Below are 20,465 nucleotides of genomic sequence, written 5' to 3'. Positions count from 1 at the left end.
GTGGACCACAGCCACTTAGGCCGCCTAGACTTAGGACTAACAGAGTCTCCATGCCAGCTCGGATTGTGGGAGGATGTCAGTTAGACTTAGGTGCAGAAACCACTGGGAGATTGAGACAGGCATCTTGTGTGAACAGGAGGAAGCCTGAACTGAGGCTGCATGGACCATCAGACCATTGGGAGACCTTGTCTGCCCAGGATGTGTCCTAGGATGGCCAGTGCAAGGAATGAGCATATTCTCTGAGCTCTCAGTTGGCAGATGGAGTAGGAAGCCCTTTCCCTGAACTTCCTGGACTCCAGGGCACTGCAGGATGAGTTTAGGACAAATGGGTCAAGTTGGGGGATAGACAGAGCTTGGGGGAGACAATGCTCAGGGTGAGGAGCAGCCCCGAATCTACTTTGAGTGAGAGAAGAGGGACTTGGGAGCCCAGGTGTTTGTGCATCCCTGGGAAGTAGGATTTGGGAACCCAGGAGTGTGTGTCCCCGGGAAATGGAGCTCAGGAGCCCAGGTGTTTGTGCATCCCTGGGAAGGGTTCCACAGGAAAGAATGGGCATCAGGATCTACAGCCCGTTCCAGAAAGTATGGATTTGTTGGTGGCCCTTGGGCTTGGCGCTGGGATTTGCACACCAGCAGGGGATGACTTGGTAGAGAAGAGGCCCAGATCCGTGCTAAGTTCTCACACCTGACTCAGAGGCAGAGAAGGGACCCAGCCCCAGTATTCTTGGCCAAGGCATAGCTGAGCCACTACCAAAGCAGTGTGGGATGGAGAATATAGAAAGACCCTTGGGTGTCCCATATAACCTTTTGTGGTTACCCCTCAAGTACCCTCAGGTGGTCCCAGGCCTCAGGTGGCCCCAGCCTCAGGTGGTCCCAGGCCCACACTCAAGGATCATGGTAAGTCTGGAAGTCTCAACCCACCTGAGGCAAAGTGACAACAGATGATAAAGTAATAGAAAGAAGCCTGTTGGGGCTGGTGAGGTGGCTCAGTGGGAAAAGGCCACCAAGCTTGATGACCTGAATTCTATCCTCCAACCCTATATGATGGAAGAACCAACTCCTACAAGCTGTCCTGTAATCTCTAAACATGTGCATGCGCATGCGCGTGCACACACACACAAAATAAGTAAATGAAGATGATGTTTTTAAATACACATTAGCTGAGTATGAGAGTACAGCCTATAATTCCAGCACTCAGAAGATTGAGGCAGTAGGATTGTTATGGGTTCCAGGCCAACCAGGGCTATATAACAAAACCTTGACTCAAAAAGGAGAGAGAGAAGGGGAGAGAGGGAGCCAAGTCGGTATTACGTTGGAGGGTGAATTGCATGGGGAAAAGAAACCAGGGAGGGCAAGGCATTAGAAGTACAGGAACCAGATGTAGGGCAGAGGGAAGATGTAAGCCACACCTTTAAATAACCTAGCAGGAGTGGGACCCCTGAGGTGGCTTGATGAGAGCTGACTCTGTAGGTGTCTGTCAGAACATTCCACACACTATGCCTGCCGTCTCTGAGAAACCACTCCAGAGTGGCTGGGCAGAGGGAGCAGGAACAGAAAAGGGCACATAAGGCCTTTGTAAAACCTCGGGCTTTTGTTTAGGATGAAAAGGGGACTAGCCAGGCCTCTTCCTCAGTACCCCTTGGCCACCCCCACCACCCAGTGCTTCCCAACTTAGGAGAAAGCTCTAGGGCTTTGGCTCCTAGGCCTCTGCAGCACCAGAGTAAAAGGCAGGGGTCCAGGTAAGACGCCATGTCCAGACTGTGGTCACAAGAGAGTAGAGAAGTAAGGGCGTTGGCTCTCAGACCTTTGGCATGATGGGGTACATGGAGCGGGGATGCTAGGGAAGGAAGGAGGGAGTACACAGTAGAGGCTCCAGTGCCGCCCATCCCTGCCTAGGTCCTCAAAAGATGTCAGAATGTTACAAAGTCCAGCTTAAAGGACATACCCCATGACTGTCTGGTACTTGTATGCAGCCCAGGACTGCTCTTTCTTCCCCAAAATAGACTTCTTGGGAGAGGAGAGGACCAACTCAAAAATTGTACTTAGAAGCCCAGGCGCGCTCTGCTCAGCCACACAAACGGAATAGGAACAACATATCCCAAGGGTGGGGTTAGTGGTTGTGACATGCATATAGCCAGCTCTCTAAAGGCCTGTAGACAGGACAGTCATGGCTTGCCCCAGCCCTTCAAGGCTCCGGGAAGCCTGGCTAGCCTGCCTGAGATGAGCTGAGATCCTACAGCCAGTCTCTGGAGCTGTACCCCCCTTCCCACCCACTTCCTTCCCTGCAGGTCTCGCTGATCAGCCTTGTGGCCAACACCTTAGGTTTTGCTGAGATGGGTCCCATCAAGTCACTGAGGACACTGCGGGCACTACGACCCCTGAGGGCCTTGTCACGATTTGAGGGCATGAGGGTAAGTGGAGCCTCCACCATCCTAGCAGGTGGAGGAGGCGGGGACACACCCACACCCCCTAACCAGAAGGCCTGAAGCCAAGATGGTCTCCCTGCTGAATTTGAGGAGTGTGGTCTGGAATCTCTGCAAAGGGTTCTTCCAGCTTTCACCTTCAGGAGGGAACTCACCAGAGCACAGTCTCGCCAACACCCAGGCCCATTGGCACCAGGATCCTCTACTTCTGCTCTTCCACAGGGGCCCAGCACCTCCTATGCCACGCTACAGGCTGGCCTGAAGTTCCTCACTTCCTGCCTTTCCGTGTCTTTGTGTGATGGTGAAGGGCAGTGTAGCGAGGCCAAGGAAGGTGGTGTGAGTAGACTGTGTTCTCACCTTCAGGTGACAGTTTGCATAAGTTCATGGCCTAGCAAATGCCTTTGTGATTGCACAGACATTTAGGGGGTGCCACATTTTACCAAAGAATGTGAGCATGTAAGGCAAATTTTAATATCATCTTTAAAAATTTTGTGTGTGTGTGTGTGTGTGTGTGTTACACTCATGAGCATAGGGGCCCATGTGCCATGGCATGCATGTGGAGATCAGAGAACAACTTTCAGGAAGTGGTTGTGTCCGCCCACCCTGGGTTCTCAGGACCAAACTCAGCTTACCAGGCTTGTACCTTTATCAGCTGGACCATCTCCGCAGCCCTATTTCTTTTTTAAAATAATAATTTTAGTTATCGTGCAAAGTAACGGATTTCTTCCTGACATTTTTATATATACTAGTTCCCGTTGGTTCCCCCACCTCCCCTCTCCCTGCCCCCCCCCCTGCTTGTCCCTTCCCATTTTCATATCGTGTGTGTGTTACCCTCCCCACACCTCTCCCTCATGGGCCCCTTTCCAGGTCTCTACCCACACTCACTCCCACACAGATATACATATAGAAAAACTAGAAGCTGGATCCACATGAGAGAGAACAAGCAGTATTTGTCTGTCTGAGCTAGGTTACCTCACTTCATGTTTTCTAGTTCCATCCATTTCTATGAGACAAATTTTAAAGCCCCCAAGAAAAACAACTGTGAGGGAGAGGATGTGGGTCTCTAACAGAGCATTTGCCTCGATGTGTAAAGCCCTGGGTTTGACACCTGCCACAGCACTGAAAAAAAATTAGTTATGATAGGCAGCAAGAAGAAAGACTCCCATGCACGTGTGTGTGTAAGTGTATGTGTGTGTGTGTATGTGTGAGTAAGTGCATGTGTGCGTGTGTCTGTGTCTGTGTTTTAACACACACAGTTCTTCATGGCTTTAGAGAACAATGTCTGTGTCCCCTGCCCCAGCAGGTCCCATCACACAGCTCATCGTTTGGTTGATGGCTTTGAACTTTGCCCACACCACCAATTCATCACACTGCTTAGTCCTGGCAGGAACCCACCCACAAGGGAGTAATCAGACCAGCATTAAATGTCTCTTTGGGAGCCAAGGACACTTGATTCCAGAGGGACACGGTGATGCGAGGTGCCAGGAATGCCTCTGATGTGGCTGCTGGTTTCAGTGCCAGCCAAGGGCAAACTCCTGAGGTTTCTGCAGAAAGCATGGTGCCCTAGGGAGCTGGGTTTCCCACCTGCTCCAGGGATGGCTTTAGCATGCCATCCCCCATCTTGACTTTGAACCCTCTGTGCCACAACAGAATCCACCCCAGCTCCACCCCGTCACTGTGGTCAATAGCTTCCGGGCCCATGAGTGGGCCAGAGTTTTTCAAATGCATCTGTCAGGAAGCCACCTTCTGGGGGCTCAGAAGGAGTGTGAGGAGTCAGACAGTACTCTGCAGACATAGCAGGGGAGCCCCTGGGTATACTTGGGGGAACCATCCCCTCCCAGCAGCAGCAGCTTTGAAATAAACCAGAAGTTTAGCACAGAGAACTCAAGGACCAGCAGGCTGCCTGCCTGACGCAGGACCTAAAGCCTCCAGCTGTGTCTAAGCCTGTCCCTACCCATTGGACTCCTGGCAGCCTCAAACAGTAGAAAACCCATTTTTATGAAAATTGAGTTTTTCAGATCATAGCTAAAGGCAAAAGAGAGCTGGAAGGGGAAAGGCTGGTGTGCTCTGGAGTTACCTCAGCACTGGGCGTAGATGAAAAGGTCTCTTGATTCTCTATGACTCTCCTTACTTGCCACCAGAGTTCTTGCCGTGAAGTCAACCTCCTCCATGACTGGAAGCTCCCCACTCCCACAGCCACCTGTGGCCAGAAAGTCCAGTCAGTGGTGGTGGGCGGGGGGGGGGGGTTGTCTTGAAAAGAGCACATGCTCTCGGCAACTCTGAGAACTGAGTCCACTCTCATCCATGAGGTGGTGGTCAACGCGCTGGTGGGCGCCATCCCCTCTATCATGAACGTCCTCCTCGTCTGCCTCATCTTCTGGCTCATCTTCAGCATCATGGGCGTGAACCTCTTCGCTGGAAAGTTTGGTAGGTGCATCAACCAGACTGAGGGGGACCTGCCTCTGAACTACACCATCGTGAACAACAAGAGTGAATGTGAGTCCTTCAACGTGACTGGAGAACTGTACTGGACCAAGGTGAAAGTCAACTTTGACAACGTGGGGGCCGGGTACCTGGCCCTTCTGCAGGTGGTAAGTATGGGAGAGAAAGGATCCCCTTCCTCCATTGGTGCATCAGAAATATGTCCCTCACATATCCTTGGTGTGGGCAGGAGCAGGCCAGTGGGGTCATGCTGGGTCCCTGAAGTAAGGTCACAGAGCCCAAAGAGGCTAGAATTTCCCAGGCACATGGCTCCTTGGGAAGTTCCTAAAGTCTCAGTTCTATATTGAGCCTACACTGTCCAAGGTGTATGGCTTGGGGATCAAGCCAGCACTAGACAGGACCAAATCCCCAGCCTTCAGTCAAATGGACCTCGTTAGGTGGCACAAGGTAGATACAAGACTGTCGACTCCCCAGGGACTGAACTGTTAGTAAAATTGTAATTGACCAATTTTATATCTTGGGCTGTTTAAAAGAATACATTTGAGATGGGGATATAACAGAGTGCTTTCCTAACATGCGCAAGGCCCTGGACTCCTGATCCCTGCCCCACCCTTGAAAGAAGCATGTCTGCTTCCATCTTTGATGTGTAGGTTCTCTCCATTGTCCATTTATTTTATGAGAAGGATGGTGTAGAGATTATAACATCTGCTGGAAAATCAACCCACAGGGCTGGGGAGATGGCATGGTAAATAAAATGCTTGCCACACAAGCTTGAGGATCTGAGTTCAGATCCAGACACGCACATCAAAAGCCAGGTGTAATGGCGAATGCCTGTAAACATGGCTCTGGGGAGGTAGAGACAGGAGGATTCCTAGGGTTTGCTGGCCAGCCAGTCTAGCCACTGAGCTCCAAGTTCAGTGAAAGACTGTCTCAAAAAAATGAGAGGGTTGTCCAGGTCACTACCCTGCACGGTGTGAATTCTGTAACACTGTGGCTCTTGACTCTCTTCACAGAGGTCACACCATGGTGGTGGGAATGGGTCGTGGCGGGAATATTTCCATCAGAGAATTTGGTAAATATGTTAGGGATTTTTCTTTCCTTCTAGAAAACAAGTTGCTACTAGCCACTCACAAACACGGTAGCAAAAAGGATCCCGTCGTTACAGGCAGGACACAGCTGTTCAGATCAGCCCTGGGGTCAGTCTTTGAACAAGGCCACTGTCTGGATCCTATGCTGTGTTAGAATCTGAAGTGTGTGTGTTTTGAGGAGTGGACCCTCTCCTGGCTTTACCAGTCCCAAGGCCTCCATTGAGAAGCTTAGCATGGCTTTCTTGGGGTTTCTGCTCAGTGTCTACTCCATCCCTCCTCCTGCTGAAGGCCTTTCCCTGGGCCACTCAGCCTTTTGGACACTACTGAATGGGTCACTGGGGCCTTCTTGCTTCTTATAGGAGGCTATTTCCAGCCTTCATTGAGATGGGAATTCTCTGTAGCTGAAACAGAGGGTCAAGTCTGATGACCTCCATGCTCTCTCCCTCACAGGCGACATTTAAAGGCTGGATGGACATCATGTATGCAGCTGTGGATTCCAGAGGGGTAGGTTGCCACTAGCTTCTCCCAGCCTCATGGCAGGAGTAGCAGGATGTACTCAGGTCATCCTCAGGTTCAGCTTCCTGGGGATGCTGAGGCCTGGCCCTGCAGCAAGGCCATGTGGTCTTTCATGGAGTCCCCAAATTCCCAAACACGTTTCAAATCCAACCACTGTGGATTATTCATCCTCACTCAGGAGAACGGGGAAGGGAACGGGGGTTGGGGGGAGACAGGGGAAGGGAGGCAGCCAAGATGTAGATGAGTTTCTCCTTGTCCTTGTGCCTCACCCAGTCATACTGATGACTGAGGAAAGACTGAGAGATGAGTCAGTGTAACCCAGTCTCTCATTGGCCCAGGGACTGGATACACACTAATATGGGGTCACCCCTTAGCGTGGCATGCCAGATGTCCTTGCCTTCCTCCATCATCTCCACACACCCCTACCATCCACCTCTGGCTTCCACTTACCTCTACCTACCCACCTCCACTCTAATCACAGCCAGGCCTCTGGACACACACACACACACACACACACACACACACACACACACACACACCATGGCCCCCACTGCAGCCCCATCCTGCCTGTGTGACAACCCTGTCTGATGTCTCCCCGCAGTATGAGGAGCAGCCGCAGTGGGAATACAACCTCTACATGTACATCTACTTCGTGGTTTTCATCATCTTCGGCTCCTTCTTCACCCTGAATCTCTTTATTGGTGTCATTATTGATAACTTCAACCAACAGAAGAAAAAGATACGTAGAATATTGGCTCCACCTGGGTGGGGAGCGCAGAGGAGGATGGGGTGCCAGAGGCCCCCTGTCACACCTGCTCTCTTGGGAACGAGCCTCTTTCTTTATTCTGATGAAATACAGTGGGGAGAGTGTAGACATGGCCATGAAGAATAGAAGGGACTTTGGTGGGTCTCTGCCTTCCCCCATCTAGCTAAGAGATTCAGGGGTGAGAATTTGGATTATGAACCTAACTGTGGTCTAGAGTTATGGGTGGTGCTGTGCAGAGAGGCCCAAGGAGACACACCAGAGAGGCCATGATTAATCTGTAGCCAAACCAAGTGAGATGCTCAGAGGTGCCTCGGTCTTGCTGACTGAGCCAAGGGAGAGGGTTAAGTGGACACTGGACCTGCAGGCCACAAAACCATAAGGATTTCCCAGGGAACAGGAACAGGGAGGGGCCCTGGAAAGGCAGATTTGGGGTGAAATCTCTCCAAGTACACCTTTTGGGACAGGAAATTATGAAGTGGTTGGGCCTGGCACCTTCACTCGGGAGGCAAGATCCTGAGAACCCCAAATTTATGCGAGTGCTGTTTTTCTATACTTAGGGGGTCAGGACATCTTCATGACAGAGGAGCAGAAGAAGTACTACAACGCCATGAAGAAGCTGGGCTCTAAGAAGCCTCAGAAGCCTATCCCACGGCCCCTGGTGAGCTAAGCTCCCTGGCAGAGTCAGGGAGGGTCTTCTCAGGAGTCCTGGGATCCTCCCTCGAAGCCAGTCGTCAAGAGCTCTTGAGCCTTCGGCCCAGCTGAGAGGCACTCTCAGAGTCTTACCCATGCAGAGGTGTGAGCCTCACACAGATGGTGGGGACGGCATGAGGAGGCCATGACATCCAGGGCACACAGCATACTCACCAGGACTCTTCAGGGGTCCAGGTTCTTTCCTGGGAGTGTAGTGAGCTTGTACATCCCTACACCCACTCACAGTCCCATCTTCAGAACATCGGTAAGCAGAGAAGTATTCCCCTTGTGAGCAGAGCCAGGGTGGGTACTGGGCTCTCGGCTAGCCTGGCTCCTCGCTTCCATCAACCCTTCTCAAAAGCAGGATAAGGAATTGAGTTGTGTGTAATTTCAGCACTTGGAAGGCAGAAGGAGGATCACTGTGAGTTCAATACCAGCCAGGACTATATGTTGAGACCTAAAAACAAACAAGCAAGCAAACAAACAAACAAACAAACAAATAGAATGGGGGAATATTCAAATTAGGTGAGATGTCTCTAAACCACCAGCCAATTGGAGAGGCCCAATATTTCAAACCTTCTGATTCCTCCCTACTCACCCTGTCCTCTCCTAAATTAGGGGTGTGTGTGTGTGTGTGTGTGTGTGTGTGTGTGTGTGTGTGTGTCTGTGTGTGTGTGTCTGTGTGTGCACATGTGTGTGTGTGCGCATGTGTGTGTGTGTGTCTGTGTGTCTCAAAGAGAAAGGACATACTTTTAATCCTGTCTCTTCCTTCAAATAATCTGGGCTGATTTATAATTAAAGAGACATAGAGTAGCTGACAAGATGGCTCAGTGATTAAGACTGTGTGCTGCTCTTGTAGAGGACCTGAGTTCAGTTCCTAGCACCCACATCAGGCAGTTCACAGCTGCCTGGAACTCCAGCTCCAGGGGTCCAATAACATTTTCTGTATTCCACAGACACCTGCATTCATGTGTACATACCTACATGCAGGCACACAAATATACACATTTGAAAAATAAAATGTTCTCTAAACATATGAAATAATTTTATTCAGTAGAATAAATAATATCCATTTCATAAAAAGCATGAAGAAAATCTATTAATCTGAAGGCAAATACAAGTGCTAGGATTGAAGTTTAAATTTGACCTTGAACCTCCAGGACGTAAGACAAAAGAGAAGGATGGTGGATGATGTGCTGAAACACAGGATAAAAGTCGACCTGAAGGTCCACCTGAAGTCTACCAGGATGGCCTGGTGGAAGAGGGAGCCTCAGGGCTGGTCCTCGGTTCCTGGAGGGGATGGGCTATCAGGCAGGAGGGCCAGCTGACCTACCTCCATGGTTTCCTCCTCGACAAGTGCCATACAGTGGGGGGTGAGGGCTGTAGTCTCCCAGAGGGTGGTGAGTAGGATGCACATTGTCTGGGCTGAAAGCAGCAGAGTCTCCTGGGGTCCCTGCTGCACTGAGCCCTCGTCTCTTCTTCTAGAACAAGTACCAGGGCTTCATATTCGACATTGTGACCAAGCAGGCCTTCGACGTCACCATCATGTTCCTCATCTGCTTAAACATGGTGACCATGATGGTGGAGACAGATGACCAGAGCCCTGAGAAGGTCAACATCTTAGCCAAGATCAACCTGCTCTTCGTGGGCATCTTCACAGGCGAGTGCATCATCAAGATGGCTGCCCTACGTCACTATTACTTCACCAACAGCTGGAACATCTTCGACTTCGTGGTTGTCATCCTCTCCATCGTGGGTGGGTATGCAAGTGAGCGGGGCTAAGGTCCCGACGGGCCCTGATCCAGCCCTGTATTAGAGAACTCATGTCTAGTTCTCTTACCTTCTTTCTCTGTATTCCTCACCTCCTCCTCCTCCCACCCCGTATTCCTTCTCTCCCTCCCTCCCTCCCTCCCTCCCTCTTCCTCCCTCCCCCTCTCCCTTCCCCTCACCCCCTCTCTCTCACACACACACATACTAGCACAGACCTACATATCACTCTAAAAGAATTTGTCTGGGAGGACCCATTCAGGCCAAAGTGGACAACCTGAAGAGAGCCCAGTACCCCATCCTGACCTCACCATCCCTGGGTCTCAGCTCTGTGGCTATTCAGAAAATGTCAAGATTAAGGCTAGGAAAGGGCATGGCCACTGTGGGACTCTCCTACCCTCCCGACAGAAGCTTACAGCCTAGGCTAAAGGAAGAAGAGTCACGCTGAGTCCCTAAGAATGAGAGGCAGATTGCCTGATAGTGTAGAAGACATAAATCGTTCCTGAGAATGGAAAATCCTACAGTCCAACTTGTGTGCTAGGTTCTTGCAGAATTACTGCCTCCTGCAATTCACCTGAGGAGGGACAACATAGGACAAGAGCTTAACACAGACACAGTCCCCACCAAGTCTGTTCAGTCCCAGAACCCAAATTCCTATGACAGCTTTATTAAGATGTGATTCATGTGCTGTAAAATTCACAGAAGGTTAACTTAAAATTCACTTGACAGTGAACATTCTGTGGCTCTCAATACCACTAGGCATTGCTTCACACAAGGGATATGTTCTGAAAAACGTGTAATTAGGCAATTTCAGCATTGTCTGCACATCACAGGATTTGTCTGACACAAAGAGCTACAAGGCCACTGGGCAGTATGATCCTGTAGGCCATCATCACACTGGTCTGCCGTGGGCTTGACGATGGTTATGTGGAGCTGACTGGATTGTCAGCAGACTGAGCAACCATTGCCACTGCATAATCTAGAAAACCCCCAAGAGAGACTCTGCCCACTGGTATGTCCCCTCTCCATGTCTGCCCCCCTCAGCCCCTGGCAACCACTAATCTAAAATACTCAAGAATTGTCAAACCATTTTCCAAAGTGGTTGTACCATTTTACATACTCACCATTGGTGACCAGAACTTCCATTAACCCACCTCCTCGCCAACACACAGCCTGGCTTTCTATGATGGTCACGGCCGTCCTGGTGAGAGTGCTGCCCCATTGGTGTCTGGGTTGCTGATGCCCTGGTGGCTGATGAGCCCGAGTGTCTTTTCCTCTGCTTACTAGCCATTTTTATCTCCCTTAGAGAACAGCTGTTCAAAACTTCTGTTCATTTTAAAAATTAGAGTATTTTATCTTTTTTATTGTTGAGTTGCAAGAGCACTTTATCTATTCAGGCTTCTAGTCCCTTATCAAATATACAAATCAAAAATATTCCCTCCCTTTCTCTGTTTCTTCCTATCTTTGTGATGTCTGTGGAAGCACAAGTGTTGCCATTTGTCTTGCTTCCATTTCAGTGAAGTCTAATGTTGACCCTATATAGTTTCCTTTGTTGCTGTACTTAGAGCCCAAATCCTTGACCCCACGCCCATTCCTATGAGTACACATCTACCTTTGCCTTTCTGCCAGAAACATCATCTACCTCTGGTGAAGCTACACAGAGGTGAGGGCAGGTACTCCTGCTGTGGCAGTGATGGGCAGGCATGTAGAACATGAAGTAGGCTCAGAAATGCCCCAAGGCCCCAGGTGGAGTAAGGACAGCCCTGTGCCTCATTGGGGCCGGAGGGCAATGTAGGAGATGCAGTATGTCAGCTAGAGTGGACCATGAAACCTTGGAGGCTTTGGGAAGCACAGCATGTACTTCTAAATCACCTGCTGACCCTGGTGCTGGACAGAGCCAGAGTGTGGCTAAGAGCAGCCATGGAGCCAGAGGTCTGGGTTTCATCCCAGCTTGTCACTTGGGTCAGTGACCTTCCTTTGGTTCCATCTTCCAGGAGGAAGATGATGCTAGGTGGCTCCCTTTTCCTGAGTGCTGGGAGTCTAATGAAATAAAGGCTGTGAAGGGCATGACCCAATGCTCCTGACACATGCCAGCCATCAGCGTTACAATAGGGAGCCAGGAGAGGTCCTTATAACCCCAAGAGGCAAGCTTACTTCATACTTTCTTCTGTAATATACCTGTGCTCTTAGAGATCCAAAGATAGAAAAGTCCTGGAGCTGAAGGATGATAGGAACCATCACAGAGACACTGAGCTTGCTCTGTGTGGATAGCACTGATCCTAAGCCAATGTGTCCTGACCCTTAGGATGCACCTGCAGTGTCTGAATTTGTGAAGAGGAAATGGGTGAGGGGTAGAGCTGGGATTTTGCATCTCCAACAAGCCTCCAGGAGAGCCCTAGGTTGCTCGTCCTCAGAACATACTTTGAGTAGTGAGGAGCTGGAAGCTTTGAGCTCTGGTTCCTGCTGGGCTGCTGGAGTGCTGAATGCGTACCCTCTGGCCTCAGAACCCATGTAGTGGTGTCCTAGCATACCTCCATTGTACAGGTGCATCCTTACAAGTAGAACAGCACTGAGAAGACATTTAGCAAAGTATAGGTCTTTCATCTCCTGGGTCACAGAGGCAAGAGGAGGCAAAGTCCTAGAATGTCCCATTGACCTGGTCTTCCTAGAAGGGCATTCTCCTATACAGACACACTTTCCCTTAGTGAGCCTGGCCTGGAAGGAGGGTGGAGGTGCCATGGTGACCACAATCTTGCTTGTTTCCCTTAGGCACTGTCCTCTCTGACATCATCCAGAAGTACTTTTTCTCCCCGACGCTCTTCCGGGTCATCCGTCTGGCCAGAATCGGCCGCATCCTCAGGCTGATCCGAGGAGCCAAGGGGATCCGAACACTGCTCTTTGCCCTCATGATGTCCCTGCCTGCCCTCTTCAACATCGGCCTCCTGCTCTTCCTCGTCATGTTCATCTACTCCATCTTCGGCATGGCCAACTTTGCTTATGTCAAGTGGGAAGCTGGCATCGACGACATGTTCAACTTCCAGACCTTCGCCAACAGCATGCTGTGCCTTTTCCAGATCACCACATCAGCCGGCTGGGATGGCCTCCTCAGCCCCATCCTCAACACAGGCCCCCCGTACTGTGACCCCAACCTACCCAACAGCAATGGCTCCCGGGGGAACTGTGGGAGCCCAGCAGTGGGCATCCTCTTCTTCACCACCTACATCATCATCTCCTTCCTCATCGTGGTCAACATGTACATCGCCATCATCCTGGAGAACTTCAGTGTGGCCACCGAGGAGAGCACCGAGCCCCTGAGTGAAGATGACTTTGACATGTTCTATGAGACCTGGGAGAAGTTCGACCCAGAGGCCACCCAGTTCATTGAGTATTTGGCCCTGTCTGACTTCGCAGACGCCTTGTCTGAACCACTCCGTATCGCCAAGCCCAACCAGATAAGCCTCATCAACATGGATTTGCCCATGGTGAGTGGGGATCGTATCCACTGTATGGATATCCTGTTTGCCTTCACCAAGAGGGTGCTCGGGGAGTCCGGAGAAATGGATGCTCTGAAGATCCAGATGGAGGAGAAGTTCATGGCAGCCAATCCTTCCAAGATCTCCTACGAGCCCATCACCACCACCCTCCGACGAAAGCATGAGGAAGTATCAGCCACAGTCATCCAGCGGGCCTTCCGGAGGCACCTGCTGCAACGGTCAGTGAAGCATGCTTCCTTCCTCTTCCGCCAGCAAGCGGGCAGTGGCCTCTCGGATGAGGATGCTCCTGAACGAGAGGGTCTCATTGCCTACATGATGAATGAGAACTTCTCCCGGCGCAGCGGCCCACCCTCCAGCTCCTCCATCTCCTCCACATCCTTCCCCCCCTCCTACGACAGTGTCACGAGAGCCACCAGCGACAACCTCCCAGTGCGAGCGTCTGACTATAGCCGTAGTGAAGATCTTGCAGACTTCCCTCCATCTCCAGATAGGGACCGAGAATCGATAGTGTGAGCCTATCCTATCCACTGCTGGCCGTGGCATACCTTGTTGTATCGTGACAAACCTGAATGCAGTTAAAACCAGTGTCGGCTGAGGCCTTCCTGGCTTTGGGCTTCAGAAGTGATAGATGACCCTTGATTTGGAGGAACCACAAGGCAGAGTTCTGTGTCTCTGCGTTGAAGCCAGAAGCAGCTGCAGGAACCCCTATTGGTAGAGGCCTATCCCTGGAGGCCTGGCACACCCTAGTAGCCTATCTGGCCAGGCTATGAACAGCAACTCTGTCCCAGCCTCTGAAGTGGAATGGAAAACACACTGTACATGTTATGAACAGGCTTTCATAGATTTATTATATTTGATATTTTTTTTACTTGAGCAAAGAACATCTTTTTCCATGAACATCTGCAGCAGTTCACACTGCCTCTTCTTAACCCTGAACAAGAGTGTCAATTGAGCTGCCGGAACTCTGCTCTCAGAGCTAAGTGGGATCCAGCTTGGCTTCCTCAGGCCTCATGCCCAAAGGAGGAACCAGGAAGGCCTACTCCCTTCACTTACACACACACTCACATACGTGTATGCGCACACTTCACACACCGGGGCCAGACACAGGCCACAGGGGCCCAGGATCCCCTCAGGCAAGTGTGGTGAGCTGCTCCAAGGGAGACAGGTTTGCCTCCTTTGCTCCCAAAGCGTGAGGTTCTTCCAGTGGTTCTCACTCTGCACCCGAGTTGTCCCCAGGATTCCATTTTCCTTTTTATTCAGGCTTCACTGGGGTCAGTGCTACGAAAATGAAAAGCTCCCTGACGAGCAGCCTAGGTCTCAGACAGACTGCTCTTTCTCCCTCTCCCATAAGTATTAATGTTGGAGGCCGAGAATATGAGGGGGCCAGCCCCACTCACAGCCAGGCACTGGCTTGCTCCAGGGCTATGGCAGGCCCTTTCGACAAGCCAAGGAAGAGAAGGCTGTTCCATGTGGGCTGTTGAATGGTGCCCAGCCCTGGCAGCTGCACAGTCCACCCGACAAAGAAAATCACCGTTTCCCAGGCTCCCCTGGTGTTTCTCTGCCTCTGACCATATGTGGAGAGGATTCCCATCAGGCCCCAACTCCTCTTCAGACACTGGAAGTGGGAGGGGGAGCAGCCTTGCCTTGCCTAGAGAAAGGCCCTGGATGGTCCTACCTGGGCCCTAGGAGGGGACACGCCATTTATCCCATTAGGGGAGGAGGCAGTGTGGCATCGAGACCCAGCACATGGTCTGGAGTTGTCCGGACACAGGATCCCTGAGGGCAGGGGTCTGACCATCCCAGGAGTCTTCTGAGAAGGCTTTTTCAGGGAAAAATGATTTTACTGGTCCAATTATCCCCATGACCTCTTCAGCTGCTGACAATCCTATTTAGCATATGCAAATCTTTTTAATGTAGAGAACCGCTGAGGTGACGTGATTGGCTGGTGGAGCCTGAGCAGGCAGGGGCACGGCTGCCCAGGTCTAGCTCTCCAGCGGAGCCACCCTCGGCTGGGGGCACCCACCTCACAGGCCACCTCAGTCTCACTGCCCACTGCAGGCTGGCTGCTCCTACCTACCTCGCCAAGCTGTCGGAGGGCTGGACGCTCATGGCAGTGCTGAAGAGGGGCGCTGTGGGCGAGTCAAGTATTACCTTTCTTTTTATCACCTCAATTCCCTTGGTGGCAACCCCACCCACCCCTGGAGACTTATCCAGTGTCCCCATTAAGTCCAGTGTGGGGAGCTTGGTTTAACTGTCCTGGTGACGCTTCTCTGAGTGGAAATCTTATTTTTGTAGATCTGTGCTTTGCTCTCAAGGCTTGGAGAGAAGTGTGTCCCTCCCTGGCACTCATGTCAGGCTGCATAGGCAGGAATGTGACCTGGGGCTGGCCACAGACAGGACGACCAAGGGCAGGAGCCAGCTAGCCCCAACTCGTTGGCTCGACATGGTCTCTTTTTCCAGAACTGTACAGCGATGTGCAGGAGAGGAGAAGAAAGTAGACAGAAGGAGGAGGACATGCATATATGTCAGGTGGTGTCCGAAATCAATGAGCACTTCTCGCCAAGCTTCGTGTATAAATGAAATACATTATTTTTCAAACAAACTAATAAATGGCTTACATGACCTGTTTGGGCTCTGTTCTTGTGCAGAGGTGTAACATGGGCGCCAAGGAAGGGGCAGGACAGCGGAGGCTGAGCAGGTCCGGGGACTGGCGGTGGTGGTCCTCAAGCAGGACTCAAGAATGACTTCAGGTGGTTCCCATGGAGACTGGCCAGAGGCAAGGGTCCAGCCAGCACAAGTAGGGTGCAGATGGGCAGCACACCCCCCAGGAGAAGAGGATACCCAGGCCGTTCCTTGACCTCCTGCTCCAGGGCACTGTGGAGGAAGGAAACTGCACCCCCAAAGTGCCAAACCAGAGGCAGCCTCAGGGCGGATCCCTGGCTTCGTGTTCCTCTCCTCCCATCATCCCTCAGTCCACTTCAGCTCCGTGCTGCCAGCCCACTCACCACGTGACCATGTGCTCTGCCAGCCTACAGGACCTCCTTGGGCTAGACTCAGTAATGCCCTTTGTCATAATAAGCAAACCCTTAGCTCAGTGTGCAGCAGGTCACCTCAGGAAGCCCTTCCCTCCTCTGCCTGGAAATCACCCTTTCCAGTCTTTCAACTACTTCTGTTTCAAAATTAATCAATGGTGGTAAGGTACACATAGCATTGAACTCACTGCCTTAATTGTGTTAAGTGCCCAGTTCAGTGATAGTCAACATCTTGCCAGACTCCAGAGCTCTTCATCTGGTAGAACTGAGCACGTGTACCCAGCAAACCTGCCCTCAGTCCCCCCCACAGCTCCGCCCCGTGATCTCTGTGCCTCGGACACCTCTAAGGACCTTATAATCAGGCCCTTGTGGTTGGTGGGTTGGTTTTGCTTTTTTCTTTTGCTGCCCTGCCTTCTCCTGGCTCTTGATTGTGTCTTTCCATCCCCCAAGCCCTTCAAGAAAGTGAAAAAAGCGTGTCTTTGAAGAACCTGTCCTGAGCCAGGGCCTCTCCACTGAGCCCCAGGCCAGTGTGTTCAACAACCTTCTCTGGGTATTTCTAGACCTTCCAGCAAGACCACCTAATGCTGAACTCAACTAACTTCCTTGCCTCGCCCCAAGCCCATTAATGCCATCTTTAATGCCCACCCTAACACCAACACACTTCATCTGAGCTCTGGGGGCCCTAGCTCCTCAGTGACTGCTCAGGTCTAACTTGCCCTCCTTGTTAGGTTAGGGGTCTGCCTTGCCTCTTGGATACCACTAAGCACTTCCTTTGCTAATTTCATCCACTGCACACCCTTCCCTCAGTGGCCAGGGTGATATTTCAGTGGCTTCTGTTGCCTTTGGTCCTGCCGTCCTCTGTAACCACATCTCTAGTCTGTAAGGCTCCAGGCTCTTCCTGCCTGCCTCACCAGCTGCTGCTCCCTCTACCCAGAACACCCCTTGTTCTTCTCAGGGTCAGGACTCTCCTCCTCTGGGGACCTTCCCTGACATGGCCCAGCTCCCTGCCCATCACTGGCCCTCATCCTGAAACTTCCCCTCACAGCTCTCTTCTCTACAAATGCCTATGGCGTGGTGAGCAAACAGAACCCCGATGTAACAAATCAATCTCGTTGCCCCTCACTCGCGCAGTGGGGACTCCCTCCCTGGGCCTGGGTGAGGACAAGCATGTGGCATGTCTGCTTGGGGACCAGAACAGCAGCCTACCATCGCTTTTCCTGTGTTCTCAGCCTGGCATGGTCATGTCTGGTGCTAGGGACAGGGTGGCTAGGTGGCTAGGTGGCTTCTCCCGGCCAGGCGTACAGTTAGGGACACATTGGTCTGTTGGGAGACCACCGCTGTGCCTTCTCCCTGCAGTTTCCCAAGACATGCTCCTTTTCCAGACCCCGGATGACCTTTGTCCTTTCTTTGGGTATCCATAGGTCCACCCAGCCTCCTACCAAGATAATCACCATGCCCTTGAGCTTGCCTAACAAGGCCCCATCCTCCATGTCTGACATGTCGCGGTTACCCAAGAAGCCTCCAAAGCACCCCCACCCCCACCCCACACCCCGGGAAGCCTGAGTTTAGAGGTGGCACACACCTGTCTCCCAGGCCCTTCCTCAAGAAAAGGTCCAGGGTCCTGGAACCCAGACGATTAAGACTCTTCAAAGGAACCTGCTCACTGAAGCGCTCAACTCCCCTTTTGCAGAGTCTTCTTACACCCTCGATGAGACCAGGGGTCTGAGTGACATTCCCTTATAACGGATCCCCATGTGAACGATAATAATCTGACACTCTGACACTGCTGGTCATTCCCTTGGTCACCTTCCTCATTGTCTTTCCTCCAACCAGCCAGTGCCTTTCAAAGGGCAGTCCGTGTCCTAGGGCAGGGGGACACAACCAGCTCTTTAATAAGCACCTGAGCCCAATGGCACCCTGTGTGGTGGGGACGTGTGACTTCACGGAGCCCATGTCATATGTCCAAAGCTCAGGGGAGTGTCTGTGTGGTCCCTGCCAAGGGACGGCAAATAAATGTCTCATGAAAATTTCCACAGGATAGAATTTAAAATACCAGAGGGGCTGGAGAGATGGCTGTGTGGTTAGGAGCACTGGCTGCTCTTCCCAAGGACCTAGGTTTGATCCCCAGAACCCACATGGCAGTTCACAACTATCTGTAACTGTAGTGTGGTTCCAGGGGAATCTTACACCCTCTTCTGAACTTTGTGGGCACCAGGCATACATGTGGTTTACAGACATACATGCAGGCAAAACATTCATATACATAAAAAAAGAATTAAGAGACACACCAGGATTGGGCTCATGTTCTTTTCCTCACCACTGTGTCCTGGAGACCTCCCTCGGAGGCTGGGTGTGGAAAGATTCCATGAAGAAAAAGGAGTCGGAGGCTGCTGCCCCCACCACAGGGATGTACAGGGCTCAGCTCTTCTCTCTCCCATGCTCCAGGGACACTAACTACACTCTCAGGCTAGATCAGCATCTCCCCGCCGTTCCAGAGGTTCCGAGTCGGGGATTCCTGATCTCCTCTACGTGAGGCCTTCCCTGGCTCCCTGAGGTAAGCCTTCAACCATCTTGGAGAGTGTTGTGACTGGGGCCTGAGGCTGTGAGAGGAGGCCTGCACCTACTAAAATGTCACAGCTATCACCAGGCCAAATGTGGTTGAGGCTGGGGTCTGGATACGGACGGCTGTGAGTGGCGGATACCAGCTCCTGTGTCAAGGGGAAAGGCATGCAGCCGGGAATCTCAGCCCTTGGCAAGGAGAGAGATGCTCCTGGACAGACGTCAGCTCTCACCCCAGGGCCACAGCGTTGGCAGCTGCCCTGCCCCATGCCATCAGCCCTCCACCATCAGCCCTGACAGCCACGGGACTCAGTGTCCAGGAGGTCAAAAGGGGCAGGGAAAAATATGCCTGGGCCCTCCTAGAGGCAGAGGCCACAATGAGGGAGGTGACCAGGGGCAAGGCAAGGGTGAGGCAGAAACCTTTAATGGACTCGGGAGCCCCCCAGTACCTCCCAACCCTGGCTGCTTCTCAGGATCTGTGCTGCCACAGTGCCCTGTGTACTCTGAGCACACATCCTGTCTTCACCAGACTACAGACTACAGCAGGCCAGGCTGTTTGCTCACAACCTAGACTCCAGCCCTAGCCCTGGCGCCTGTCCCAAATGAGGTGTGAGCATATTTGTAGAATCAGTAGACTGATCAATCAACCAATCCACCATGTGGCTTCACCTGGACCACTCCATTTGAGCCCCTCCTGTTCTGAGGTCCCCAGCCCCCATGCCTCCATGCAGGAATACCCCCCCATTCTGTGTTTTTCTGGAAAAAAGCCAGATACAAGTCTATTTGGGATCTTCACCCAGATGGATTCACCTATACCCAAATGCCAGGAATGAATCTCAGGCTTCCTGTCCCAAACCCCCTTAGACCACAGCCTCAGTACTTTCTCAGGGGTAGAAGAAGGCAGAATGGCCAAGGAGTCTTTGAGCAGACTGGGTGCTGAGGAACTTTGCTCAGAAATGACAAAGGGTGACAGGTGCCCAGTTCTCTGAGGTGCAGGGTGTCTCACAGGGACCTTAAGGCCAAGCTGCTGGCATTGCTCTTCATGGGTATCCCAAGCCATCTTGAGCAACAGCGCTGAGAGCGGAGCCAGCCTGAGTCCGGCACGAGGGATGGCCACTCTAACAAGCACTTCCTCCCATGCCAGCTCACAGGGCTGGCATCCTGGGCAGCTGCCAGGCACCTGCTGCTGACAAGAAAAGACCCACCATCACAGCCTTTGTGGAGAGACAGGCCGGCTCAGATTCCTGAGAAGCATGTGAGGTCCCAGCAAAAGCCCGGATGTGGGTTGGCTGACCAGCGGTATGTCCTGTCTGTCTCAACCTATGCCCAGCTGAATGTAGGGCACAGCATAATGTAGTTGTGAGCAAAACCAGCTAAGCTTGTCTCCAGGATTTGTCTTTAAAGCCATCTTTCCTTGGAAATCTTCTATCTGCTCCTCACCATCAGGGGAAGACCCCTCTTTGTGGACAGGCAGAGCCCGTCTCCTGCGCAGGGCTGTGGAGACACTGCAAGATAGTAGAAGCAGGGAGGCCTTACCCAAGAGAAGAGGCCAGTTTAGCAGAGATCATTGGGCCTCCTACATCCTGGACCAATCCATCACATTTATAGCCTTCACTCCAGACAGGAGACAAGGAAATGACAAAGCCAATGAGGCCATAAATAAAGTGTAATGGAATAACCGGCATGCACAG

The 20,465-nt window shown here is 51.8% G+C and overlaps 1 protein-coding gene across 1 annotated transcript in view; it reads left to right on the top strand.

Annotated features, from left to right (window-relative positions):
- Positions 1-15,751, top strand: part of Scn5a (sodium voltage-gated channel alpha subunit 5) — a 98,441-nt gene extending 82,690 nt beyond the window's left edge. The window contains exons 21-27 of the mRNA XM_036193999.1: positions 2,286-2,408; positions 4,730-5,011; positions 6,401-6,454; positions 7,068-7,205; positions 7,786-7,890; positions 9,408-9,678; positions 12,459-15,751. Of these exons, the coding sequence (XP_036049892.1) occupies positions 2,286-2,408; positions 4,730-5,011; positions 6,401-6,454; positions 7,068-7,205; positions 7,786-7,890; positions 9,408-9,678; positions 12,459-13,696 (2,211 nt within the window). The 3' untranslated portion in view covers positions 13,697-15,751. The remainder of the gene's footprint in view (positions 1-2,285; positions 2,409-4,729; positions 5,012-6,400; positions 6,455-7,067; positions 7,206-7,785; positions 7,891-9,407; positions 9,679-12,458) is intronic.
- The last annotated feature ends 4,714 nt before the right edge of the window (positions 15,752-20,465 follow it).

This window comes from Onychomys torridus, chromosome 7, assembly GCF_903995425.1.
Source record: "Onychomys torridus chromosome 7, mOncTor1.1, whole genome shotgun sequence".
NCBI classification, from domain to species: Eukaryota; Metazoa; Chordata; class Mammalia; order Rodentia; family Cricetidae; genus Onychomys; species Onychomys torridus.
This window is presented reverse-complemented; position numbering and strand designations above follow the sequence as displayed.